The following is a 26649-nucleotide window of genomic DNA, read 5'->3' on the forward strand; positions in this document are numbered from 1 at the left end:
TTATTCTGGCTGTTGAAAGAATTGCTGTTATTTTCTAAATAAAATTGATCCACAAAAATTAAAGTCAAATACTCCTAGGACTTGACTAGGTGTCAGGATATTTAGGTGCTAGTTTTGTCTCTCTCTCTCAGCCTTAGTTTTCTTATCTGTGAAATGAGAACATTGTACTTCTATAAGTGTGTGATAATTTGTACATACATGTTTTTGTCATGTCATATTTTTTCTGTAGAGCCTAGTGCAACATGTGCTAAGAAAAGAGAAGGAAAGAAAGAATTTTGGTCAAGTCATATTAACAGTGTATATGTTAAAGGCATCAATTAGATCAGGCATGGCATTAGCATTCATATTTTAATCTGTTTCTTCTTTTATGTTTGATGCTGCTAACCATTCTAGCATTTGGGATGTGATCCTAATGGGAAAGGATGATTTTTTAAAGTGCCCTAATATATTTACTTTAAAACATTTTGTTAAATGATTTCAAAATGCTCAAAACAAGTAAGGAGTTTAACCCATTCAAGAAGCAGGAATGTGTCTAACTCAGAAGGAATGGTCTTGAATGAGTGAATTAAAGCCTAAGAAAACAGGCACAGTGACATATGTGACCCTTTTATTAAATTAAAGTGATTACCAGGGGCCTTTAATAAATGAGAAAGAGGAGACTTCAAAGGCCAGTGGCAGGAAAGAAAATTTAGGCTGAGAGAAACTTAAGAGCTGCTCAGAGCTATTTAATAGCAGACCTGTATAAAAAAGATAGTACCATCCTTACTCTAAATAGAAGCCAATACCCAGTGGAGCTAAAATTTGTGAAAATTGCCTACATCAACTTTTAAATAGATGAAAAAGATGACTACTGCTTTGGCAGTTAACATAGTTGTTAACAAAGCACTTCTAATTTTACTTACTGTTTTTCAAATGTGGAGTTATTCTCCTTATTGCCCTAAGAGAGCTACTCGAAGGAATAGGAAAGCTTCTTTAGGGTTTAACTCATCATTCAAACCCTTCAGGTGACAGTGACTTACCTTTGCTTTTTACCTACACAGTTACATAATATTTTATATAACAGGCTTTATAGTATTCAATTCCATCTGCTAAAAGTATTCTATCCTATTGTGCTCAGATTTGAAAGTGGAAAGATGAATTTTGTTTTAATAACAGAAACGTGATGCTGAAATAGCCAAAACTATGATGGAAGAACACGAGAGATTAATAAAGGAAGAGAATGCTGCAGAGGAAAAACGAAACAAAGTAAAAGCACAGTACAATCGTGACTTAGAGAAACAACTTGAAGAACAAGGAAAGAAGAAGCAGGAAGCTTATGAGCAACTGCTGAAAGAGAAACTCATGATTGATGAAATTGTTAGGAAAATCTATGAAGAAGATCAGTTGTAAGTTTATCCCAACTTTCTTACATGCCTAAACATTTACACTAGATTTATCTCAGGCTTGTCATGAAGAGTAAATCACCTAAACAGTGCCTAATACATGGTAAGTCCCAGTAAATGTTATCACATAAACTGAGACCAAGTCTTCTCTTTTTTTTTTTTTTAGAAATTTCTTTCTTTCTTTCTTTCTTTATGGCTGCATCGGGTCTTTGTTGCTGTGTGCCGGCTTCTTCTAGTTGCGGCGAGCCGGGGCTACTCTTTGTTGTGGTGCGCGGGATTCTCATTGCAGTGGCTTCTCTCGTTGCGGAGCACAGGCTCTACGTGTGCGGGCTTTAGTAGTTGTGGCTCGCGGGCTCTAGAGCGCTGGCTCAGTAGTTGTGGCACATGGGTCTAGTTGCTCCGTGACATGTGCAGTCTTCCTGGACCAGGGCTCAAACACGTGTGCCCCACATTGGCAGGCGGACCTCAACCACTGCACCACCAGGGAAGCCCCCAAGTCTTACTTATCTTTGTTAGCATGATAATTAATTGTCTGATAGTTAAGAAATACTTATTAAGTGACAATGGCTAAACCTTTGTTTTTTTAAGTAAGCCCATATCAAGAGAACTTGTTTTCTGTTCAGTTTCCCTGGTAGACAGCTAAAGTGTAGAGTGCTGTGAAACATATATAAACAGGTTGTGGCCTTTCTGAAGTGAGATGCATAAAACATCATCATAGGTTAGAGAAGAGGCATAGTAGTAGTTTACTCAGAGAAAATTCATACCTGTTATTATATTTAGTGGCACATAGTAAACACTCAAAATGTTTGTTGCATGAAAGGATGAAAAAATTGTAAATAGGGAAGCCATTTTTCTCCACATCATTATCAACTGAAGGAAATGATACTTATATTTTTTGATATTTTATTATTATTTCTGTTACTATACGACTGCATTCACTATTGCTTTTTAGGGAAAGACAACAAAAGTTAGAAAAAGTGAATACAATTCGAAGGTATATAGAAGAGTTTAAGAAAGAGCAGGCTCTCTGGAGAAAAAAGAAACATGAGGAAATGGAAGAAGAAAACAGAAAAATCATAGAGTTTGCCAAGATGCAGCAACAAAGGGAAGAAGATCGGATGGCAAAAGTTCAAGAAAGTGAAGAAAAAAGGCTACAGCTTCAGAATATGGTATTAAAATAACAATTTCTTTAACACTGGAGAAATTCTGAAATATTTGTCATAGAATTTGATTCCTTTACATATTTGTGTGTTTTTTAAAAATTTAATAGCTGACTCAGAGATTGGAAGAAATGCTGCAGCAACGTGAAGATTTAGAACAAGTGCAACAGGAATTATACCAGGAAGAACAAGCAGAAATACATAAGAAGAAACTAAAAGTAAGTTTTGGAAATTGAAGGAATGATTTACATAGAGAAGAGTATCATTTTGAGATGAAGCAGTAGAAAGATAATAGATTTAAACCTAACCATATTGATAATTACATTATATGTAAATGGTATAAACACTACAGTTAAAAGATATTTTCAGGCTGGGTAAAAAAGCTAGACCCAGGTAGCAGTTCACAAACTGCATCAAAAGCATGATGCAACTATGTTATCTACAAAGGAACATAATTTATATATGAAGACACATATGGTTTAAAAGCAAAAGGATGGAGAAAGATATACCATACCAACACCAACCAAGAGCGTGTTAGAGTAGAAATCATGATGAATAGGCTAAATTAATCTAGAGGATGTAATAGCCCTAAAGGTGTATGAACCTAAGTAAAACTTCAAAATACATGTAGCAAAACTGGAAAAACTGAAAGGAGAAATAAATCCATAATTATATTTGAATGTTTTAATACGCCTTCTCGTTAATATATAAAATAAGTAGTCAGAAAACCATGGAATATAGTGTTGAACAATAATATCAACAAATCAAGAAGATTTGTCAATTTTCTAATTGGGTGTTTTTTGTTCATTTATTGTAGAATTTTAAGAGTTCTTTATGTATTCTAGGCACTAGTCCTTTGTCAGGTGTGTGGTTTACAAATATTTTCACTCAGTCTATAGCTTGTCTTTTCATCCTCTTAACAAAGCCGTTTTCCAAGGAAATGTTTTCAATTTCTGTGAAGTCCAATTTATCAGTTTCTGTTTTTACGGATCATACTTTAGTATCAATTCTAGGAAGTCTTTGCCTACATCCTGATGAATTTCCCCTTTTTTTCCCTAAAAGGTTTCATTTTCAGTTAATTTTTGTTTATAAGGTATGAGACTTAGGTCAGGTTTCATTTTGCTTCTCTGTGTCCAGTTGTTCCACACTATTTGTTGAAAAGGTTTTCTCTCTTACATTGAGTTGCTTTTGCACCTTTGTTTAAAACACAGTTGAGCATATTTGTGTGTATATTCCTGGGATCTCTATTTTCTCTGTTGATCTATGTGTCTATCCCTTCAGCAGTACCACACAGTTTTGATTACTGTAGCTATATAGTTGAAGTCTTCAAAATTGTTTCAGCTATTCTAATTCCTTTGCCTTTCCATATAAAGTTTAGAATAATCTTGTCTGTATCTACAGTAGTCATTGGGGAATTTGATAGGAATTACATTAAGTCTGAATATCAATTTGGGGAAAATTGACATATTCATTATATTGAGTCTTCCACTCCATGAACATGGAATGACTCTCCATTTACAGTGGCCCCTTGAACAACACAGGTTTGAATTGTGTGAGTCCACTTATATTCAGATATTTTTCAGTAGTAAATACTTCTATTTATACAGTCCATGGTTGGTTGATTCCACAGATATAGAGCAACTGTGGATACGAAGAGCTGACTAAATTTTGTGGATTAACCCCCCGTGTTGTTCAAGAGTCAAGTCTATTTAGATCATCTTTGAATTTTTTCATCGGTGTTTTATAGTTTTCAGCTTACAAATCCTGTACATGTTTTGTTAGATTTACACCTAAGTATTTCAGTTTTTTGAGTGATTGTAAATGGAATTTAAGTTTTAATTTCATTGTCCACATACTCATTGTTAGTGAATTGACTTTTTTAATGTTTATCTTGCGTCTCATGACCTTGCTGAATTCACTTAGTAGTTGTAGGAGTTGGTTGGTTTGTTTTTCCATACATAGTCATGTCTTCTGCAAACGGGCAGTTTTATTTCTTGCTTTCTTATCTATATACCTTTTATTTACTTTTTTTGCCTTATTGTACTGGCTAAAACTCAGCACTGGCTAGCACTATGTTGAATAAAAGTGATGAGAGTAGACATCACCTTTCTTTGTTATCTATCAGGGGAAAAGCATTCTGTTAATTGTAGTTTTTTTTGTAGATGCTCTTTATAAAGTTGAGGACTTTTTCTCCTATCACTGTTTTTCTGAAGATTTTTGTCATGAAGGGTGTTGAGTTTTGTCAAATGCTTTTTCTACATCTATTGATATGACCATGTACTTTTTCTTCTTTAGCCTGGTTGATTGCAGTGATTGATTTTGGGGGTTACTGAACAACCTTGCATCACTGGAATAAATCTCACTTGGTCATGGTGTATACTTCTTATAATATATGACTGGATTTTAGTTTTCTAATAATGTGTTAAGGATTTTTGCATCCATATTCATGAGGAATATTGGTTTTTAGTTTTCATTTTTTATACTGGTGTCAGGGTAATACTGTCTTCATAAAATGAATGGAGAAGTATTTCCTTCTATTTTCTAGAAGAGATTGTTTAGAAGTGGTGTTAATTCTTTAAACATTTGGTAGAATTTTCCAGTGAAACTATCTAGGCTAGGAGTTTTATTTTTTGAGAGTTTTAAAATATTAATTCAATATTTTATTGTATATTTATTTATTTTAAAGTTTTTATTTTATATTGGAGTATAGTGGATTTATAATATTGTGTTACTTTCAGGTGTACAGCAAAGTGATTCAGTTATACATACACATATATCCATTCTTTTCCTGATTCTTTTACCATATAGGTTATTACAGAATATTGAGGAGAGTTCCCTGTGCTATACAGTAGGTCCTTGTTGATTATCTATTTTATATATAGTGGTGTGTGTATGTTAATCCCAAATGCCTAATTTATCCCTCCCCCCCACCTTTCCCCTTTGGTAACCATAGATTTGTTTTCGAAGGCTGTGAGTCTCTGTTTTGTAAATAAGTTCATTTGTATTGTTCTTTAGATTCCACATATAAGTGATAGCATATGATATTTATCTTTCTCTGTCTGACTTACTTCATTTAGTATGATAATATCTAGGTCCATCCATGTTGCTGCAAATGGCATTATTTCATTCTTTTTTATGGCTGAGTAATATTCCATTGTATATATGTACCACATCTTCTTTATCCATTCCTCTGTTGATGGACATTTAGGTTGCTTCCATGTTTTGGCTACTGTAAATAGTGCTGTAATGAACATTGGGCTGCATGTATCTTTTCGAATTATGATTTTCTCTGGATATATGCCCAGGAGTGGGATTGCTGAGTCAAATGTCAGTTCTATTTTTAGTTTTTTAGAGAACCTCCATACCGTTCTCCATAGTGGTTGTACCAATTTACATTCCCACCAACAGTGTAGGAGGGTTCCCTTTTCTCCACACCCACTCCGGCATTTATTGTAGACTTTTTGATGATGGCCCTTCTGACCGATGTGGTGTGATACCTCATTGTAGTTTTAGTGATGTTGAGCATGTTTTTGTGTGCTTTTTGGCCGTCTGTATGTCTTCTTTGGAGAAATGTCTCTTTAGATCTTCTGCCAAGTTTTTGATTGGGTTGTTTGTTTTTTTTGATATTGAACTGTATGAGCTGTTTGTATACTTTAGAGAGTAAGCCCTTGTCAGTTGCATTGTTTCCAAATATATTCTCCCATTCTGTGGGTTGTCTTTTCATTTTGTTTATGGCTTCCTTTGCTGTTCAAAAGCTTTTAAGTTTCATTAGGCCTCATTTGTTTATTTTTGTTTTCATTTCCATTACTCTAATAAGAGGTGGATCAAAAAAGATATTGCTACGATTTATGTCAAAGAGTGTTCTGCCTATGTTTTCCTTTTAAGAGTTTTATAGTATCTGGTCTTACATTTAGGTCTTTAATCCATTTTGAGTTTATTTTTGTGTATGGTATTAGAGAATGTTCTAATTTCATTCTTTTACTTGTAGCTGTCCAGTTTTCCCACCACCACTTATTGAAGAGACTGTCTTTTCTCCATTGTATATTCTTGCCTCCTTTGTCATAGATTAATTGACCATAGGTGCATGGGTTTATTTCTGGGCTTTCTATCCTATTCCATTGATCTATATTTCTGTTTTTGTGCAAGTACCATACTGGTTTTTTTTTGTTTGTTTTTTTATTTTTGGCTGCATTAGGTCTTCATTGCTGCACGTGAGCTTTCTCTAGTTGCGGTGAGCAGGGGCTACTCTTCGTTTTGGTGCGTGGGCTTCTCACTGTGGTAGCTTCTCTAGTTGCAGAGCATGGGCTCTAGGCACGCGGGCTTCAGTAGTTGTGGCACATGTGCTCTAGAGTGCAGGCTCAGTGGTTGTGGTGCATGGACTTAGTTGCTCATGGCATGTGGGATCTTCCCAGACCAGGGCTCAAATCTGTGTCCCCTGCATTGGCAGGCAGATTCTTAACCACTGCGCCACCAGGGAAGCCCTACCATACTGTTTTCATGACTGAGGCTTTATAGTATAATCTGAAGTCAGGGAGCATGATTCCTCCAGCTCTGTTTTTCTTTCTCAGGATTGCTTTGGCTATTTGGGGTCTTTTGTGTTTCCATACAAATTGTGAAATTTTTTGTTCTATGAAAAATGCCATTGGTAATTTGACAGGGATTGCATTGAATCTGTAGGTTGCTTTTGGTAGTATAATCATTTTAACAATATTGATTCTTCCAATCCAAGAGCATGGTATAATCTGTCCATCTGTTTGTGTCATCTTTGATTTCTTTCATCAGTACCTTATACTCTTCAGAGTAAAGGTCTTTTGCCTCCTTAGGTGGGTTTATTCCTAGGTATTTTATTCTTTTTGATGCAATGGTAAATGGAATAGTTTTCTTAATTTCTCTATCTGATCTTTCATTGTTATTGTATAGAAATGCAAGAGAGTTCTGTGTGTTAACTTTGTATCCTGCAACTTTACCGAATTCATTGTTGAGCTCTAGTAGTTTTCTGGTAGCATCTTTAGGATTTTCTATGTATAGTATCATGTCATCTGCAAACAGTGACAGTTTTACTTCATCTTTTCCAATTTGGATTTCTTCTATTTCTTTTTCTTCTCTGATTGCATGTTAGTACTTCCAAAAATACATTGAATTATAGTGACGAGAGTGCACATCCTTGTCTTGTTCCTGATCATAGAGAAAATGCTTTCAGTTTTTCACCGTTGAGAAGGATGTTTGCTGTGGGTTTGTCATATATGGCCTTTATTATGTTGAGATACGTTCCCTCTATTCCCACTTTCTGAAGAGTTTTTATCATGAAAGGGTTTTGAATATTTTCAAAAGCTTTATCTGCAACTATTGAGATGGTCATATGGTTTTTATTCTTCAATTTGTTAATGTGGTGTATCACACTGATTGATTTGTGGATATTGAAAAATCCTTGCATCTCTGGGATAAATCCCACTGGATCATGGTGTATGATCCTTTTGATGTATTGTTGGATTTAGCTTGCTAGTATTTTGTTGAGGATGTTTGCATCTGTGTTCGTCAGAGATACTGGACTGTGATTTTCTTTTTTGTGGTATCTTTGTCTGGTTTTGGTATCAGGGTGATGGTGGCCTCATAGAATGAGTTTGGGAGTGTTTCCTTCCTCTGCAATTTTTGGAAGAGTTTCAGAAGGATAGGTGTTATCTCTTCTCTAAATGTTTGCTGGAATTCACCTGTGTTTGCTAGAGTTCTGGTCCTGGGCTTTTGTTTGTTGGAAGATTTTTAATCACAGTTTCAATTTCAGTACTTGTGATAGGTCTGTTCGTATTGGGTTGGCCAAAAGGTTCGTTTGGGTTTTTCCGTGAAATGTTACAGGAAAATCTGAACGAACTTTTTGGCCAACCTGATATTTTCTATTTCTTCCTGTTTCAGTCTTGGAAAGTTGTACATTTCTAAGAATTTGTCCATTTTTTCTAGGTTGTCCATTTTATTGGTGTATAGTTGCTTGTAGTAGTCTCTTATAATCCTTTGTATTTCTGTGGTGTCCATTGTAACTTTTCCGTTTTCATTTCTAATTTTATTGATTTGAGCCCTCTCCCTTTTTTTCTTGATGAGTCTGGCTAAAGGTTTATCAATTTTGTTTATCTTTTCAAAGAACCAGCTTTTAGTTTCATTGACCTTTTCTATTGTTTCCTTCATCCCTGTTTCATTTATTTCTGTTCTGATGTTTATGATTTCTTTTCTTCTACTAACTTTGGGTGTTGGCTGTTCTTTCTCTAGTTGCTTTAGGTGTAATGGTAGGTGGTTTATTTGGGATTTTTCTTGTTTCCTGAGGTAAGATTGTGTTGCTGTAAACTTCCTTCTTAGAACTGCTTTTGCTGCATCCCATAGGTTTTGGATCATTGAGGTTTCATTTTCATTTGTTTCTAGGTATGTTTTGATTTCCTCTTTGATTTCTTCAGTGATCCATCAGTTGTTCAGTAATACATAGTTTAGCCTCCGTATGTTTGTGTTTTTTACAGTTTTTTTCTTGTAGTTGATTTCTTCTTTTTTTATTTATAAATTTTAAAATTTATTTTTGGCTGCATTGGGTCTTCGTTGCTAAGCACGGTCTTTCTGTAGTTGTGGCAAGCAGGGGTTACTATTCGATGTGGTACACAGGCTTCTCATTGCAGTGGCTTCTCTTTGTTGTGGAGCATGGGCTCTAGGCGTGCAGGCTTCAGTAGTTGTGGCACGTGGGCTCAGTAGTTGTGGCACATGGACTCTAGAGTGCAGGCTCAGTATTTGTGGCACATGGGCTTAGTTGCTCCACGGCATGTGGGATCTTCCCAGACCAGGGCTCTAACCCGTGTCCCCTGCATTGTCAGGTGGATTCTTAACCAATGCGCCACCAGGGAAGTCCTTGTAGTTGATTTCTAATCTGATAGCACTGTGGTCAGAAAAGATGCTTGATAATGATTTCAATTTACTTAAATTGACTGAGGCTTCCTTTGTGGCTTAGCTTGTGATCTATGCTGGAGAATGTTCCATGTACACTTGTCCCTCCTCCCAATGCCAGACCCTCAGGCTGGGGAGCCTGACGTGGGGCTCAGAACTCTCACTCCTGTGGGAGAACCTCTGCGATATAATTATTTTCCAGTTTGCATGTCACCCACCTGGCAGGTATGGGATTTGATTATATCGTGAAAGCACTCTCTGTACCATCTAGTTGTGGCAGCTTCTTTGTCTTTAGATGTAGAACATCTTATATGGTAAGTTCCAGTCTTTTTTGTCTATGGTTGTTCAGCAGTTAGTTGTGATTTTGGTATTTTCGTGAGAGGAGGTGAGCTCAAGTCCTTCTACCCCACCATCTTGTCTCATCCTGTCAATATTCTTATTAGTTACTGAATAGAGTTATTCAAATTATCTTATTTCATATTTGGTGAGTTTTGGTGACTTGTGTTTTTCAAAGAAGTGATCCATTTTGTCTAAATTGTCAAACTTAGGTGTGTAGAATAGTTTGTACTGTTATCCTTTTAATGTCTGCAGAGTCTCTAGTGTTTCATTTCTGGCACTGATAGTTTGTTTCTTCATTTATTTGGTCACTCTTACATTAGGATTTAATTTTATCTGATTTTTCTTTGAATTTCAGCTTTCTTGAGGTATAATTGCCACATAAAATTGTAAGATATTTAAAGTGTACACTGTGGTGATTTGATAAACATTTACATTGTAAAAAGATTCTTCCATCTAGTTAATTACACATCTATCACTTAACAGATTTGTTTTTTTATATGTGAGAATACTTTAAGTTCTACTCTTTGGAAATTTCATATATACAATAAAGTGTTATCAACTATAGTCACCATGTTTTACATTAGATCCTCAGACCTTATTTGTTTTAGAGCCAGAAATTAGTACTGTTTTACCAATCTCTTCCTATTTCCCCCACCTGCCAGCCTCTGGCAACCACTTTTCAACTTTCTGTTTCAATGAGTTTGACATTTTTTTTTTCTTTTTCGATTCCACACATAAGTGTTACCATGCAATATTTGTCTTTCTTTGTCCAGCTCATTTCACTTAGCATAAAGCCCTCAGGGCCCATCCATGTTGTCAAAAATAGCAGGATTTCATTCTTTTTTATCACTGAATAATATTCCATTTTATATAGATATACCACATTTTTTTATCCATTCATATGTTGATGGACAATTAGGTTGTTTCCACATTTTTGCTATTGTAATACTGCAATGAACATGGGAGTGCATATACCTTGTTAAGATCCTGTTTTCATTTCCTTTGGATATATACCTGGAAGTGGGATTGCTGGATCGCGTGATAGTTCTATCTTTAATTTTTTGAGGAACCTCTATACTGGCTACCAATTTACATTTCCACCCACAGTGATAAGGGTTCCCTTTTTTCCACATACGCACCCAACTCATATTATCTCTTGGTTTTTTTTTTTTTTTTTTTTGATGATAGCCATTCTAACAGGTATCTCATTGTGATCTTGATTTGCATTTCCCTGATGTTTAGTGATGTTGAGTACCTTTTCATGTACCTGTTGGCCATTTGTATATCTTCTTTGGAAAAAAAATCTGTTCAGATACTCTGCCCATTTTTTAATTGGGTTTTTTTGTTCTTTTCTGTTAAATTTTATGTCTTCTTTATGTATTTTGGACATTAACTCCTATCAGATAAAGGATTTGCAAATGTTTTCTCCCATTCCATAGGTTGCCTTTTCATTTTGTTGATGATTTCCTTGGCTGTGCAGAAGCTTTTTAGTTTGATGTAATCCCACTTGTTTATTTTGCTTTTGGTGTCAAATCCAAAAAATTATTGCCAAGACTGATATAGAGGAACTTACCCCCCTGTGTTTTCTTCTAGGAGTTTCATGGTTTCAATTTCATTGATATTTTAAAGAGAGCCAGCCTTTTGCCTAATTGATATTGTCTATTGGTTTTCTATTTTCAATTCCGTTGATTTCTGCTCTTCATTTACTTCCTTCTGCTTCCTTTTTATGGGTTCCTGAGGTGTAGTAGCTTAGATTATTATTATTTTTAAAATTCTTTTTCAGACTCTTTTTCCTTATAGGTTATTACAAGATATTGAGAATAGTTTCCTGTGCTAAACAGTAGGTCCTTGTTGGTTAGGATGTAGTTTTTTTGTTTGTTTTGTTTTGTTTTTAGCTTAGATTATTGATGTGAGACATTTCCTACATGCATGCCCTTAATGCTATAAATGCATTTTACTAAATGTATGCATTTGGTGCTATAAATTTCCCTCAAAACTGTTTCAGTTGCATCTTACAAGTTTTGATGTCTTGTTTTCATTTTCATTAACTCTGATGTATTTATTTTCTTGAGACTTCCTCTTTAACCAATGGATTACTTAAAAGTGTATTACTTAGTGCCCACATGTCCAGAAATTTTTGTGTTTTTTTAAAATTATCGATTTTTAGTTTGATTCCATTGTGATCAGAGAACACACTCAATATGATTTTATTTCCTTTAAATTTATTCTGTGAACATTTGAAAAGAATATTCTGCTATTTTGGGTGAAATGTTCTATAAATGTCAATTAGATCCTACTGATTGATAGTTTTGTTGAGTTCTTTTATATCCTTGCTGATTTTCTGTCTAGTTGTTATATCAGTTGTGGAGAGAGGATCGCTGATGACTCTAACCACATATTTGTGTGTTTCTCCTTAAAGAGTTTTTTTTTAATTCAGGTAAAATTCATGTAACATAAAATTGACTACTTTAACTGTTTTAAAGCAGCATTTAGTACATTCACAATATTGTGCAACCATCATCTCTGTCTAGTTCCAAAACGTTTTCATTACCCCAAAAGGATACCTGCAATAAGCAGTCACTGTCCTTTCTGTGCTCTCCTAGACCCTGGCAACTACTAATCTGCTTTCCGTCTTTATTAATTTGGCTATTCTGGGTATATCATATAAGTGGGATCATACAATATGTGATCTTTTGTATTGGGATTTTTTTCCCTTAGAATAATATTTTGGAGGTTTATCCATTTTGTAGCAGGTATCAGTATTTCATTCCTTTTTTTTTTTTTGGCTGAATACTAGTCCATTGCATGGATATGTAACATTCTGTTATCCATTCGATAGTTTACGGATATTTGGTTTGTTTACACCTTTTTTTTGACTGTCATGAACGTTACTGCTATGAACATTTGTGTACAAGTTTTTGTTTGAATATCTTTTTCAAATTCTTTTGGGTAAATACCTAGCAGTGGTATTGCTGGGTCATATGGTAATTCTGTGTTTAATTTTTTGAGGAAGTGCCCAACTGTTTTCCACAAAGGCTGCACCATTGTACATTACTACTACCAATGCAGGAGGGTTCCAATTTCTCCACATCCTTGCCAACACTTGTTATATTCTATCATGCTATAACACAAAAAAGCTGAAACTAAAAAATTTCTAGAAAAAAACATAAGAGAAGGTTGTTATAAACTTGAGAATGGCAAAAACTTTTTTAGAAGGATAAAAAAGTCATGAGCCATAAAAAAAGTTTATAAACTGGCTACATTGAAATTAATAATTTCTGGACTTCCCTGGTGGTGCAGTGGTTAAGAATCCGCCTGCCAAGGCAGGGGACACGGGCTCGATCCCTGGTCCGGAAAAATTCCACATGCCACGGAGCAGCTAAGCCCGTGCGCCACAATTACTGAGCCTGCGTGCCTACAGCCCGTGAGCCACAACTACTGAAGCCTGCGTGCCTAGAGCCCATGATCTGCAACAAGAGAAGCCAGCACAATGAGAAGCCCGCGCACCGCTAAGAAGAGTAGCCCTGCTCGCCACAACTAGAGAAAGCCCACATGCAGCAACGAAGACCAAACGCAGCCAAAAAGTAAATAGATAAATAAATTTTTAAAAAAAATTAATAATTTCTTAACATTGTTAGGAAAATGAAAATGCAAGCCACAGTTTGGGAGAAAATATTCCCTATATGTATATCTTACAAATAACCTTTATCCAGAATATATAAAGAACACTCAGAACTTGATAAAAGAATATAAAAAACCCATTTTAAAAAAAATTAATTAATTTATTTATTTTTGGCTGCATTGGGTCTTCGTTGCTGTGTGCAGGCTTTCTTTTTAGTTGTGGTGAGCAGGGGCCACTCTTCGCTGCAGTGCGTGGGCCTCTCACTGCGGTGGCTTCTCTTGTTGCGGAGCACAGGCTCCAGGTGTGCGGGCTTCAGTAGTTGTGGCTCACGGGCTCCAGAGCGCAGGCTCAGCAGTTGTGGCGCACGGGCTCAGCTGCTCCACGGCATGTGGGATCTTCCCAGACCAGGGCTCAAACCCGTGTCCCCTGCATCGGCAGGCGGATTCCCAACCACTGTGCCACCAGGGAAGCCCCCCAGTTTTTTTAAATGAGCCAAAAGTTTGAACACTTTGTTTGTTTGTTCTGGCCACACTGCATGGCTTGCAGGATCTTAGTTCCTTGACCAGGGATTGAACCCATGCCCTCAGCAGTGACAGTGTGGAGTCCTAACCACTGGACCACCAGGGAATTCCCAAAAGTTTGAACAGTTTGTAAAACAAGATATATGAATAGCCAAGTATACAATAAATTATAGCTATTAGTACTATTATTTGTAATATTATCAGCTATATAAAAATGGGACATTATTTTAGATAGTTTAACAAGGAGGAAATAGATACCATGTAAAATATCAAAACATTTCATGTAAATCCTTAATTAACTGCATGTAAGAATATAAAATGTGTCCAGTTCTTTTAAAAAAAATCTTAATGTAATCCACTTATAGATACCTAATGTCAAATAAACCCAAAAGCATTAAGAATAAAATGATGGAGGAAGGCATAACAGGCATATATGACCAAATGGGAAGCAGGTAGGCAGGGTTATCACTAGGTAAGTGGAACATCAAATGAATCCCAGATACCACAGATAAAAGGTATAATCACCAAGGGAGGTATAACAGAATGAACATTTAATCTTCCACGTAACATTGTATTGAAGTACGTAACTTTAAAAGCTGTTAGATCACCAAAGAAAATTTACTGGAATAATACAAGGGGAAAGGGTGTTTAAACATCACTAGAAATTAATAACAAATATTTTAAACTACTAACTGAAAATCTAAAAACATTCTTTTCAATTATTATTGGTTGAAGAGGATATTTGCAGAAAATTCAGAGGATGAGATTATGACCTATAAAAATCTATCAGGCAATTAATTATTAAATGAGAAATATTGGAAAAAACTGTGTAGGCAACCAACTCAATAACTGAGAAAACAATATAAATTCAAGTATGAGGCAAGAATATGGAAGGAAATAATAAAGATATAAGTAGAAATAAACCAAAAATCAGGAGAACACATTAGCATTTATTAATCCAGTTGCTTAATATTGGGGGGAAAAAGATTTTACTCTGGCAAAACATAATAAAGAAAAAAAGGTGAAAACAAAATTTGAAGGAATAAAGGGTCTATAAAGAGAGATTAGAAAAATAGTGAAGTGTTATTCAATTATCTACTAATAAAATGAAAATCTCAATGGCACAATTTTCTGCATTAAAAATACAGTGATTTCAAAAAATGTAGAAAAACTAGACAAAATAAGATTATTAAGGATATTTCCTCTATCACAAGATTTTTGTGCCCTGCCTCATATCTTCTCAGTCTCACCTCTGATTTCAGTGACAGCTGTGGGGAACAGTTGTGAGGGCTTAGATGGACTCTGTGCTGACGGCTTCCTAAAGTGTAGGGGTGTTGGGGGGGGGCAGGGAGGTAACATCCTCTGGGGCATCCCTCAACCCACAGTGGACAGAAATTGAGGGATAGATTCTTCTCTGCCTGGCGGCCTTTGGGAAGGTCCTAAAAGGTGCTCCATGCATTCCTCACAGGGTCCTGGCAGGATTAAGCCTCCATTGTCTGAGGTGGTAACCAGCTCAGTGATGTACCCTTGTGTTGGCTTTTCTTCCTTCCTTGTTTTACTCTGTCCCTCACCACTGAGATTCCCTCCCTGGTAAAATATCTATATATAAGTCCTTGTTTAAGGCTCTGCTTTCAGAGGAGAACCCAGACTAAGATATCTCTAAAAAGTTTCCAGCTTCAGAGTAGTTTTACAGCAAATTACTTCAAACCTTCAGTGAACAGCTATTCCTCAAACCACATAATGGGTTTTAGAACACAGAAAAGGATGGAAAATTATACAGTTCATATTATGTAACTACATAATCCTGATCCAGACACATCAGAGTACATGAACACTTTTCCAGTTGAAAAAACATAATAAATGGTGTGTTGTTTTGCCAAACTCTTCCCTGTTCTTTAGCCAGATGTCTTCACCATTGGATTAAACTAAAATTTGTGTGGGAGATGGTTGCCAGGCAGTGTCAACAGTTCATTTAGTTCAATATGTACTGAATTTCTCTGTGCAAAGTATTATGATAAGCTCTGGAGGAATTCAAAGCTAACTGACACAGCATCTCTGCCTTAAGTGAGCCTTTGACTTCTATGAAATATATGGCAAATAAACACAAACTATATATTATAAAATCACTACATGCCCAGCATCCCAAAGGAAAATAAGATATGCCATCTATGAATTTATTTTTAGTGAGGAGATGAGGCATGTATATATGGAATAAAATTAAATGATGGAACATTAAATGGTATAAGAGCTCACAAAGAGAGAGAAATTTGAGTTAGAGTGATTAGAGAAGACTATGGAGGGGGTAGGATTTGAAAAGAGGATTAGATAGGGATAAATGAAGAAAAAGAGGCTGAATGATCAATATAATGAACAAAGTTGCTGTAACTGATACTGCAGATTGGCTCACTTAAAACCCACTCCTATTCCTACCACATCCTACCCCGTTTTAAATTCGTTTGTCTTTATTATAAAGACTAAAGTTAAAACTATATTTCTCTTCTTTTAGCTAGAATTCTTCATATGAACCATGTTATATCCAACAGTCATCACCCCCACTTCAAGGTGTGAAGATCGAAGTGAGCAAAATGAGATAGCAGTCAGAGTTACCATAGGCAGAGTTACCATAATAGGACTTGAGCAGTGGGAGGGCAGCTTGGTTCCCTGGCCTTCCTGGAAGTTCTGTATGCCACCTGATGGCCTATAGTAAATCCCTTATAGTTTGTGTTATCTGTAGGTAAGAACCTTGGCCATCTGGGTGTTGTTAAGGCAATATTTTGAATGCTTAGAAGATTCTGGCCTACCTGGAGCTTGTATTAGAATTGAGCGAAGTTGGTTAGATTAGCAAATGATTTAAAATTTACATTGGTCCTAACTGAATAGATAGATGATAAAGCAAAAATGGGTGATGACTGTAAAATTCTTTGTATTTTTTGAAATCTTTCATAATAAAATGTTGGGGAAATTAAACCTTATAGGAAAGGACTTTAACTGCTTCAGGTAAATTTGAATTTCCCTGAAATACTTCTGATTGTCATTGCTAGATTATTGTTCTGAAAAATATGTCAGTGATTTGAACGCAAGTTTCTAGAATGATTCATAGTTGGTACAAATTATACAGATGACAGATTTAATAAACTGAGATATGCAAAAAATTTTTATATCAGCTCTTTTCAAAGTTAATGCATTAATTCTGACTACAGAAACAAGGTGGTAAATATATATTAATTAAAATGTAAAGTAAGTAATAGGAGGCAATCCAAGGGTAAATGTACTTTGTGTAACTATTAGTTTTTGTTTTTTTTTTTAATTTATTTTAATTTATTTTTGGCTGTGTTGGGTCTTCGTTTCTGTGCGAGGGCTTTCTCTAGTTGCGGCAAGCGGGGGCCACTCTTCATCGCGGTGCGCAGGCCTCTCACTATCGTGGCCTCTCTTGTTGCGGAGCACAGGCTCCAGATGCGCAGGCTCAGTAGTTGTGGCTCACGGGCCTAGTTGCTCCGCGGCATGTGGGATCTTCCCAGACCAGGGCTCGAACCCGTGTCCCCTGCATTAGCAGGCAGATTCTCAACCACTGCGCCACCAGGGAAGCCCGACTATTAGTTTTTAAAGGATGGGGCAAAGTGTTATCTTGAAAAGGCTTAATTTTTCAGTTTTATTTCATATTGTGACACTAAGCTTAATCAAACTCTGTCCTACCCTATCTTTATAAATCTGCTGTAAAGAAATAGTTACTGAATTAACTTTTATATGTATTGTGATTTAGGAAGAAGCAGAAGAGAAATTGAGAAAGCAAAAGGAGTTGAAGCAAAATTTTATGGAACAAATGGCCTTGAAGGAACTAGTACTTCAGGCTGCAAAAGAGGAAGAGGATATCTTTAGAAAAGCTATGCTGGCGAAATTTGCTGAGGATGATCGAATAGAATTAATGAATGCTCAGAAGCAAAGAATGAAGCAACTAGAACACAAGAGGGCTGTGGAAAAACTTATTGAAGAGCGTCGCAACCAGTTCCTTGCAGACAAAGTAAGGAAAAGTATTTTGGGTTTTTTTTTTTGGTAATTATTGAATAGCAACCAGCTAATTTATTTATCCACTAAACATTTAACTGAGAACCGTTTATGTGCCAGATGTTAGATATCCATTTACTAATCATATGATATATAAATTTTCTGACCACTTGTTAATCAATGAATCTAGAAAATATTTATTGATGCTTTCTGTGTGTTAGACATTGGTTGGTGTTGAGAACACAAAGATAAATATGACTAAGTCCATATCATCTATGAGTTTTTGGTGTTGGTTAAGAAAAACACATTAAAAACAATGATTATAAAGATATATCAGGTGCATGTGATGATAATTATACAGACATGGACATCTTGGTATGGCAGAGAGGAGACAGATCATGAATGCCCTGGCTGCTATTTTAATGGTGGACTTTATCCAGGGAGACCCACTGAAGAATTAAGAAAGCTACATGATAAGATCTGCACTTGGAAAGATGACTCAGGTAGCAGTGTTGAGGACAGATGTGAGGGGAGTAAGACCAGAGACAGGAAGATCAGTAAGGAAGTTATTATAGTTATCCCAGTGATAGGTGATGAAAACCCATGTGAACAGAGAAGGGATCCATCTGTGAGGTGTTAGGAAGGTAGAGTTGATGGGGCTTGGTGACCAATTAGTTCTGGAGAGTTGAGAGAAGAATTAGGCCACTACTAATAAATAATGCTATTATGTACTTCCATCTTCAGTGAGTGGTGGGTGATGTGCTACAGAAAGAGTATGTACAAAGAAAAACAGATTTTGAGGGAGTGGAGTATATAATTCCATTTTGTCCACATTGATTTTGAGGCCCAGGGGAAGATTTCTTAGCTGGAAGTGTGGATTTAAGAATTGGTGAGGAAACTAGGTTTGTGACTTTGGACACATTGATTTGTCTATTTGTGTTTCATCCGTAAAACTGAAATAATACTTTAAGAACCAAATAAGAAAATGTGTAAGTGTTTTGAAAAGATAAAGAGCTCTAAATATGAAAAGTACAGATTAGGCATATGGCAAATATTTTTAAGTAGTAATAGAAGTGGTAGTAATAATAACTAACATTTATTGAGCATTTTCATATGTCATTCACTATTCTATACTCATTAAAAGCAAAGTAATAACTTTTAACTTTCAACCCTGTGAGTTAGGTACTATTACTACCCCCATTTTAAAGATGTGGAAACTAAGGCATAGAGAGATTATATGTATTGCCCAAGGTTTCACAGCAAGTAAGTGGCAGAGCTGGGATTATTAAATTAATATCATAATGCTGATCTTTCCTGCAGGGGTAGACAAAAAGAAATCTCAAGATATTCTTATAATCAACAGATACTGATCTGCTAGGCATTCTGCTGAGTGTTGGTGAGGGAACCAAAGCAAATAAAAGCTCATTCTGGTAGCTTCTAATTAGCAAAAGAAAATAATGTCTAGATACCCAAAAGACTCGACTATATATAGCACTATATTAAGAATATATTTCTTAAATGTACAATGTAAACATTTGTAGAATGTGGTAGTGTGGGATTTACTAGTGTGCAATACCTTTACGACATAACTATGTGGATTTATCTGGAAATACATACAAAATGAATAAAAGAAGACAGAGGAAGGCTATTCCAAGTTGGCAGCATATGGAATTATCAAGTGGAGAAACCTGAATAATAGGCAGAGGAGTTTGGACATGATACAGTAGAAACTGGTTATCATAATATGGTCTTTAACAAGAGGAGAAAGTAGTAATTTAAGAGTGAAGAGAGGAGGACCTGGAATATAGGTTAACAGAGCAGTGGAAGGAGAGAGAAAGGGGAGAGTTTAAATATTTTTAAAGGAAGAATAGATGAGACTTGTATGATTTTTTTGGACCATATAAGGTAGAGTGGAGGAAGGAGTCAAAATAACTCTCAAAGTTTCAAACATGAGAAACTCAAGGAATACAAGTGCTGTTATATTCTGAATTGGAGCAAAAAGATATAATGACTTCATTTTTAGTCATACTGAGTTTGAAATAGAAACGCAAGTTGAAAAGTCCTGAAGGCAGTTGAACAGAAGAAGAAAACTTAGGTCAAGTATTCTTAGACAAGCATTTCTGTCATTAAGTAGCACAGAGAGTTTCAAACTAAGATGATTCTTCCAAATAATATATTATAATGAGAAACAATCAGAGGGCCAGTGACTGAGACTTGGAGAACATTCTAGTTAGGAGGTGGAAGTAGTAGAAAAAATTGCCAAGACCAAGAAATGGTCAGAAAGATAAAGAGAATCTGGAAGTCACAGAAAACCAAGAGAGATCAGCTCTTTTGACTGCTGCAATGATGTGTTGGGAGACTTGGGGTTCAATTTTTGGCTTTCCTCTATACTTAATCAACTCACAGTGTAGTTCTTTTTTTTAAAAAATATTTATGTATTTATTTATTTTGGCTGTGTCAGGTCTTAGTTGCGGCATGCGGGATCTTTCGTTGTGGCATGCAAGCTCTTCGTTGTGGCGCCTGGGCTTCTCTCTAGTTGTGGAGTGCAGGCTTCTCTCTAGTTGTGGCCCACGGGTTTAGTTGCCCCGCAGCATGTGGGATCTTAGTTCCCTGACCAGGGATCGAACCCGCGTCCCCTGCATTGGAAGGCGGATTCTTAACCACTGGACCACCAGGAAAGTCCCCTCATGCCGTAGTTCTTTTGCCATATTTCCAGATGCCTAAAGGACACAGTTGGAAATCTTGTGGGTGCCTTAGAATTTAGGTTTCCCAAAGTGAATGTAGCAGACAAACCTTCTCCAATTTCTGTAGCCTCAATCTTGGTTAAAGACAGGCTTGGGTGACTGAGTGAATATGTTATCACCTTGGAATCATTCCTGGACTCTTCCTGTTTCTTACCTAATAATTTTTAGTCAGCCATCAAATCCTATTGATTCCACCTCAACAATCCTATTGATTCCACCTCATAAATTCACTTTCTCTTCTCCATAACTTAATTTAGACATTCAGTATCATTCTGTGGACTACTGAAATTGACTTATAATTGGTCTCCTTGTGGCATCTGCTACCAGTTAGCAAGGTATAAAAAAAAATCTCATTATGTCCTCCTCCTGCTTAACTTAAGTGGATTCCTACTGGATAAAACTTCAATTCCGTAGCTTTGATATAAACCAACCATGATCTACTGTAACCTTTAAGGGAGATAATTACCTATAAAGCACCTAGCATTTTGCCTGGTCAGAGCAAAGGGATCAAGGAGACTGAAAATTAAAAGGATTTTGAAATTGACCAGAAAGCTTTGAATACTCCTTGTCTAGAAAGAGGTAGAACCAGTGACTGTGACTGTCCTATCTCATGGCTTACAGAGCTAATCTGAAAGCTATTGGAAAAGTTAGCAAGACAGCTATAAATGGAAGAAATCTGAAAATATTACCTAAAGCATAAATACTTTTACAAAAAATTTATATCTTGATTTTTTTTTTTAATTGTAAATGTTCCCAATATGAAGCTGTGGGCTTAGTTTTAAGTATCAGTGAGATTGGGTCACATTTCTATTCTGGTCCAAGGGCAAGGATGAATTTTCATGATCATAGAATCATGAATCCATTCTATTACACAATCATATAAGGCTCTCTTTTTTTTTTTTGTCCTCATGAACAAATTGGTTTCATACCTTTCTAAAATATTTACCCTAATTAACTATAAAAATGTTTTTTAGGATGAACAGTTAATGTGGTCTACCACATCCTAAGAAGGGAAATCCTGTATTACACCCAAATTAGAGCCCATATATATCACTGGACAAAAATCTAATGAGTGAGTTTTTCTCATAACATTATAGAACTTCTTGGACCTCCCTATTATAAGGAATAGATCAGTTAGGATGATGCTTGGCTACAAGTAGTCTCAAATTAACAGTGGCTTAGTAGATAGTTTACTATTCCCTCACATGAAAGTCTAGAAATTGAGGCTTTATTCACAGTCTTCAGGAACCCAGGCTCCTTCTAGCTTTTCGTTATGGCTTCTGTAGGATATAGCCGTCATCTTCATGGTTTAAATTAGATCTTCAACCTTCATATCCATGTTTCAAGCAGCAGATGGAAGAAGTGCAGAAGGGACAAAGGATATAAGATTGATTCCTGGAAACTGCCATCTGACACTTTTGCTTATATTCCATTGGCAAAATCCAGGTCCTGTTGTGACCACATTTGACCCTAAAGGAGCCTTAGAAATGTGGTCTAAAAAAAAATTCAGGTATAGTGATTCTATGGTAGACTCTATTACCCTGTTTCATCTTAGAGATAAAATAATTAAGACCAACTCAACCCTTTGATTCAGTAGCAACATGGGTGAAAGTGTAAGTCTTTTCTCAATTAACTGTCAGTGATACTTCTAATTCTGTAATACAAATGAATCTGACATGATAGTAGACAAAATATTCTCCTGAGAAGCAATTCCAGGTTTAACTGGCATTGGATATGGCTGTGTCCTAGCATTCTTCTGTATTTTCATTCAATAACTTTAAAGAGGTTATATAGAAGCTTGCCTCTCACTGTAGCAAAAAAGACAGATATCCTGCTTTCTGGTTTACATGACTTAAACTAGTGATTTCAAAGAAAAGTTTAGCATTAATACTACTTTAACTAAAGTAATTCTTGGCAGAAATTCATCAATGTTTTTTCAGTGGTCTGCCTTTAGTATCCTTCCCTATCCAATAGGACTATTTGGATATATTTCCATAAGAGTTCTTTTAACCTCTAAAACGTGTTAAAGCTAGTCATCTCGTCCATATTTATATGGCACAGAAGTTTGGTGTGGTTGCCTATCAGACTTTTGTTTGTTTATTTATTTTTGGCTGTGTTGGGTCTTTGTTGTGGGGAGTGGGGGCTATTCTTCATTGTGGTGTGCTGGCTTCTCACTGCAGTGGCTTCTCGTTGCAGAGCAGGGCTCTAGGCACGCAGGCTTCAGTAGCTGTGGCTCACGGGCTCTAGAGTGCAGGCTCAGTAGTTGTGGCGCAGGGGCTTAGTTGCTCCGCGGCATGTGGGATCCTCCTGGACCAGGGCTCAAACCCGTGTCCCCTGCATTGGCAGGCGGATTCTTAACCACTGTGCCAGCAGGGAAGTCCCTGTATCAGAACTCTTGCCTGAGAAATACTGGTTCTCCTGTTGGAACTTTTGCTGTTACTCTTGTGCTTCATACAGGCTTTACAAAACTTTACATGGCAGTACTTATCTTTTAGATATCCCTATTCTGTTTTATCTACCTTTTTTTTCGTCTTACACTGTAAGCTGCTTTCAGTACCTGAAGTATGATAAGCATGCAATAAATATTTGTTGAATTAATTAGGAAATCATTTCTTCGAATCTTTTTTCCTTGGTAATGAAGATACTTGTCCTAAAAATATGTACTTGCCTCCCTAAAATCCCAGTCATAACTGGGATTTTTCTTGTAACTTTAAAGAAATAGTGACTATAATATATACATATATATGTGTGTGTGTATATATATATATATATATATATATATATATATATATATATAAAATGTAAAAGATATATATTATCTAGTACCTATCAGTTTTATCTATTTACTGCAAGAGTAAATTAGACAAATTTGTTGGACAAATTCTTAGTTTAATGTGTTTTGTGACAATAAAATAAATTTTATTTATATTTCCAGCAACGTGAATTGGAGGAATGGCAGTTGCAGCAAAGAAGGCAAGGATGTATTAATGAAATTATTGAAGAAGAAAGACTAAAACTTCTCAAAGAACATGCTACAAAATTACTAGGATATCTCCCTAAAGTAAGTGACATTTAACACATAACCTCTAATAGTGGGGAAAAAAACATGGTATTAAGATTTCGGGGGGAAACTGAAGATGGCAGAGTAGAAGGACGTGCGCTCACTCCCTCTTGTGAGAGCACCAGAATCACAACTAACTGCTGAACAGTCATCAACAGGAAGACACTGGAACTCACCAAAAAAGATACCCCACATCCAAAGACAAAGGAGAAGCCACAATGAGATGGTCGGAGGGGTGCGATCACAGTAAAATCAAATCCCTTAACTGCAGGGTGGGTGATTCACAAACTGGAGAACACTTATACCACAGGAGTCCACCCACTGCAGTGAAGGTTCTGAGCCCCACGTCAGGCTACCCAACCTGGGGGTCCGGCAATGGGAGGAGGAATTCCTAGAGAATCAGACTTTGAAGGCTAGCGGGATTTGATTGCAGGACTTCGACAGGACTGGGGGAAACAGACTCCACACTTGGAGGGCACATACAAAGTAGTGTGTGCATCAGGACCCAGGGGGAAGGAGCAGTGACCCCATAGGAGACTGAACCAGACCTACCTGCTAGTGTTGGAGGGTCTTCTGCAGAGGTGTGAGTTTGGGGGCTGTGGCTCACCGTGGGGACCAGGACACTGGCAGCAGAAGTTCTAGGAAGTACTCCTTGGCATGAGCCCTCCTGGAGTCCACCATTAGCCCCACCAAAGAGCCTGCAGGCTCCAGTGCTGGGTCGCCTCAGGCCAAACGACCAACAGGGAGGGAACTCAGCCCCACCCATCAGCAGACAAGTGGATTAAAGTTTTACTGAGCTCTGCCCACCAGAGCAACACCCAGCTCTACCCACTACCAGTCCCTCCCATCAAGCCTCTTAGATAGCCTCATCCACCAGAGGGCAGACAGCAGAAGCAAAAACTACAATCCTGCAGCCTGTGGAAGGGAAACCACATTCACAGAAAGACAGACAAAATGAAAAGGCAGAGAACTATGTACCAGATGAAGGAACAAGATAAAACCCCAGAAAGACAACTAAATGAAGTGAAGATAGGCAACTTTCCAGAAAAAGGATTCAGAATAATGATAATGAAGATGATCCAGGATCTCAGAAAAAGAATGGAGGCAAAGGTCGAGAAGATGCAAGAAATGTTTAACAAAGACCTAGAAGAATTAAAGAACAAACACCTAAAAGAAAGAACAAACAAACAGAGATGAACAATACAATAACTGAAATGAAAAATACACTAGAAGGAATCAATAGCACAATAACTGAGGCAGGAGAACGGATAAGTGACCTGGAAGACAGAATGGTGGAATTCACTGCTGTGGAACAGAATAAAGAAAAAAGAATGAAAAGAAATGAAGACAGCCTAAGACACCTCTGGAACAACATTAAATGCAACAACATTCGCATTATAGGGGTCCCAGAAGGAGAAGAGAGAGAGAAAGGAACAGAGAAAATATTTGAAGAGATTACAGTCGAAAACTTCCCTAACATGGGAAAGGAAATAGCCGCCCGAGTCCAGGAAGCGCAGAGAGTCCCAGGCAGGATAAACCCAAGGAGAAACACGTCAAGACACATAGTAATCAAACTGACAAAAATTGAAGACAGAGAAAAATTATTAAAAGCAACAAGGGAAAAACGACAAATAACATACAAGGGAACTCCCATAAGGTTAACAGCTGATTTCTCAGCAGAAACTCTACAAGCCAGAAGGGAGTGGCATGATATATTTAAAGTGATGAAAGGGAAAAACGTACAACCAAGATTACTCTACCCGGCAAGGATCTCATTCAGATTCAATGGAGAAATCAAAAGTTGTACAGACAAGCAAAAGCTAAAAGAATTCAGCACCACCAAACCAGCTCTACAACAAATGCTAAAGGAACTTCTCTAAGTGGGAAACACCAGAGAAGGAAAGGACCTACAAAAACAAACCCAAAACAATTAAGAAAATGGTAATAGGAACATAAATATCAATAATTACCTTAAACGTGAATGGATTCAATGCTCCAACGAAAAGACACAGCTTGCTGAATGGATAAAAAACAAGACCCATATATATGCTGTCTACAGGTGACCCACTTCAGACCTAGGGACACATACAGACTGAAAGTGAGGGGATTGAAAAAGATATTCCATGCAAATGGAGATCAAAAGAAAGCTGGAATAGCAATTCTCATATTAGATAAAATAGACTTTAAATTGAAGAATGTTACAAGAGACAAGGACACTACATAATGATCAAGGGATCAATCCAAGAAGAAGATATAACAATTATAAATATATATGCACCCAAAATAGGAGCACCTCAATACAGAAGGCAAATGCTATGAGCTCTAAAAGAGGAAATCAACAGTAACACAATAATAGTGGGGGACTTTAACCACCTCACACCAATGGACAGATTATGCAGACAGAAAATTAATAAGGAAACAAAAGCTTTAAATGACACAATAGACCAGATAGATTTAATTGATATTTATAGGACATTCCACCTGAAAACAGCAGATTACACTTTCTTCTCAAGTGCACACGGAACATTCTCCAGGATAGATGACATCTTGGGTCACAAATCAAGCCTCTGTAAATTTAAGAAAACTGCAATCATATCAAGCATCTTTTCCGACCACGACGCTATGAGATTAGGAATCAATTCCAGAGGAAGAAACGTAAAAAACACAAACACATGGAGGTTAAGCAATACGTTACTAAATAACCAAGAGCTCACTGAAGAAATCAAAGAGGAAATCAAAAAGTACCTAGAGACAAATGACAACGAAAACATGATGATCCAAAACCTATGGGATGCAGCAAAAGCAATTCTAAGAGGGAAGGTTATAGCAATACAAGCCTACCTCAAGAAACAAGAAAAATCTCAAATAAACAATCTAACCTTACACCTAAAGGAACTAGAGAAAGA

At 36.6% G+C, this 26649-nt stretch overlaps 1 protein-coding gene across 2 annotated transcripts in view; it reads left to right on the plus strand.

The window, feature by feature from the left end:
* MNS1 (meiosis specific nuclear structural 1) overlaps positions 1-26649 on the plus strand; it is an 88854-nt gene that overhangs the window by 56309 nt on the left and 5896 nt on the right. For both annotated transcript variants that reach the window (XM_059913220.1, XM_059913219.1), the window contains 5 exons: positions 1156-1385; positions 2335-2551; positions 2653-2760; positions 17697-17954; positions 23618-23743. In XM_059913220.1, coding sequence (XP_059769203.1) covers positions 1156-1385; positions 2335-2551; positions 2653-2760; positions 17697-17954; positions 23618-23743 — 939 coding nt within the window. The remainder of the gene's footprint in view (positions 1-1155; positions 1386-2334; positions 2552-2652; positions 2761-17696; positions 17955-23617; positions 23744-26649) is intronic.

Source organism: Balaenoptera ricei, chromosome 2 (genome assembly GCF_028023285.1).
Source record: "Balaenoptera ricei isolate mBalRic1 chromosome 2, mBalRic1.hap2, whole genome shotgun sequence".
Taxonomy (NCBI): domain Eukaryota; kingdom Metazoa; phylum Chordata; class Mammalia; order Artiodactyla; family Balaenopteridae; genus Balaenoptera; species Balaenoptera ricei.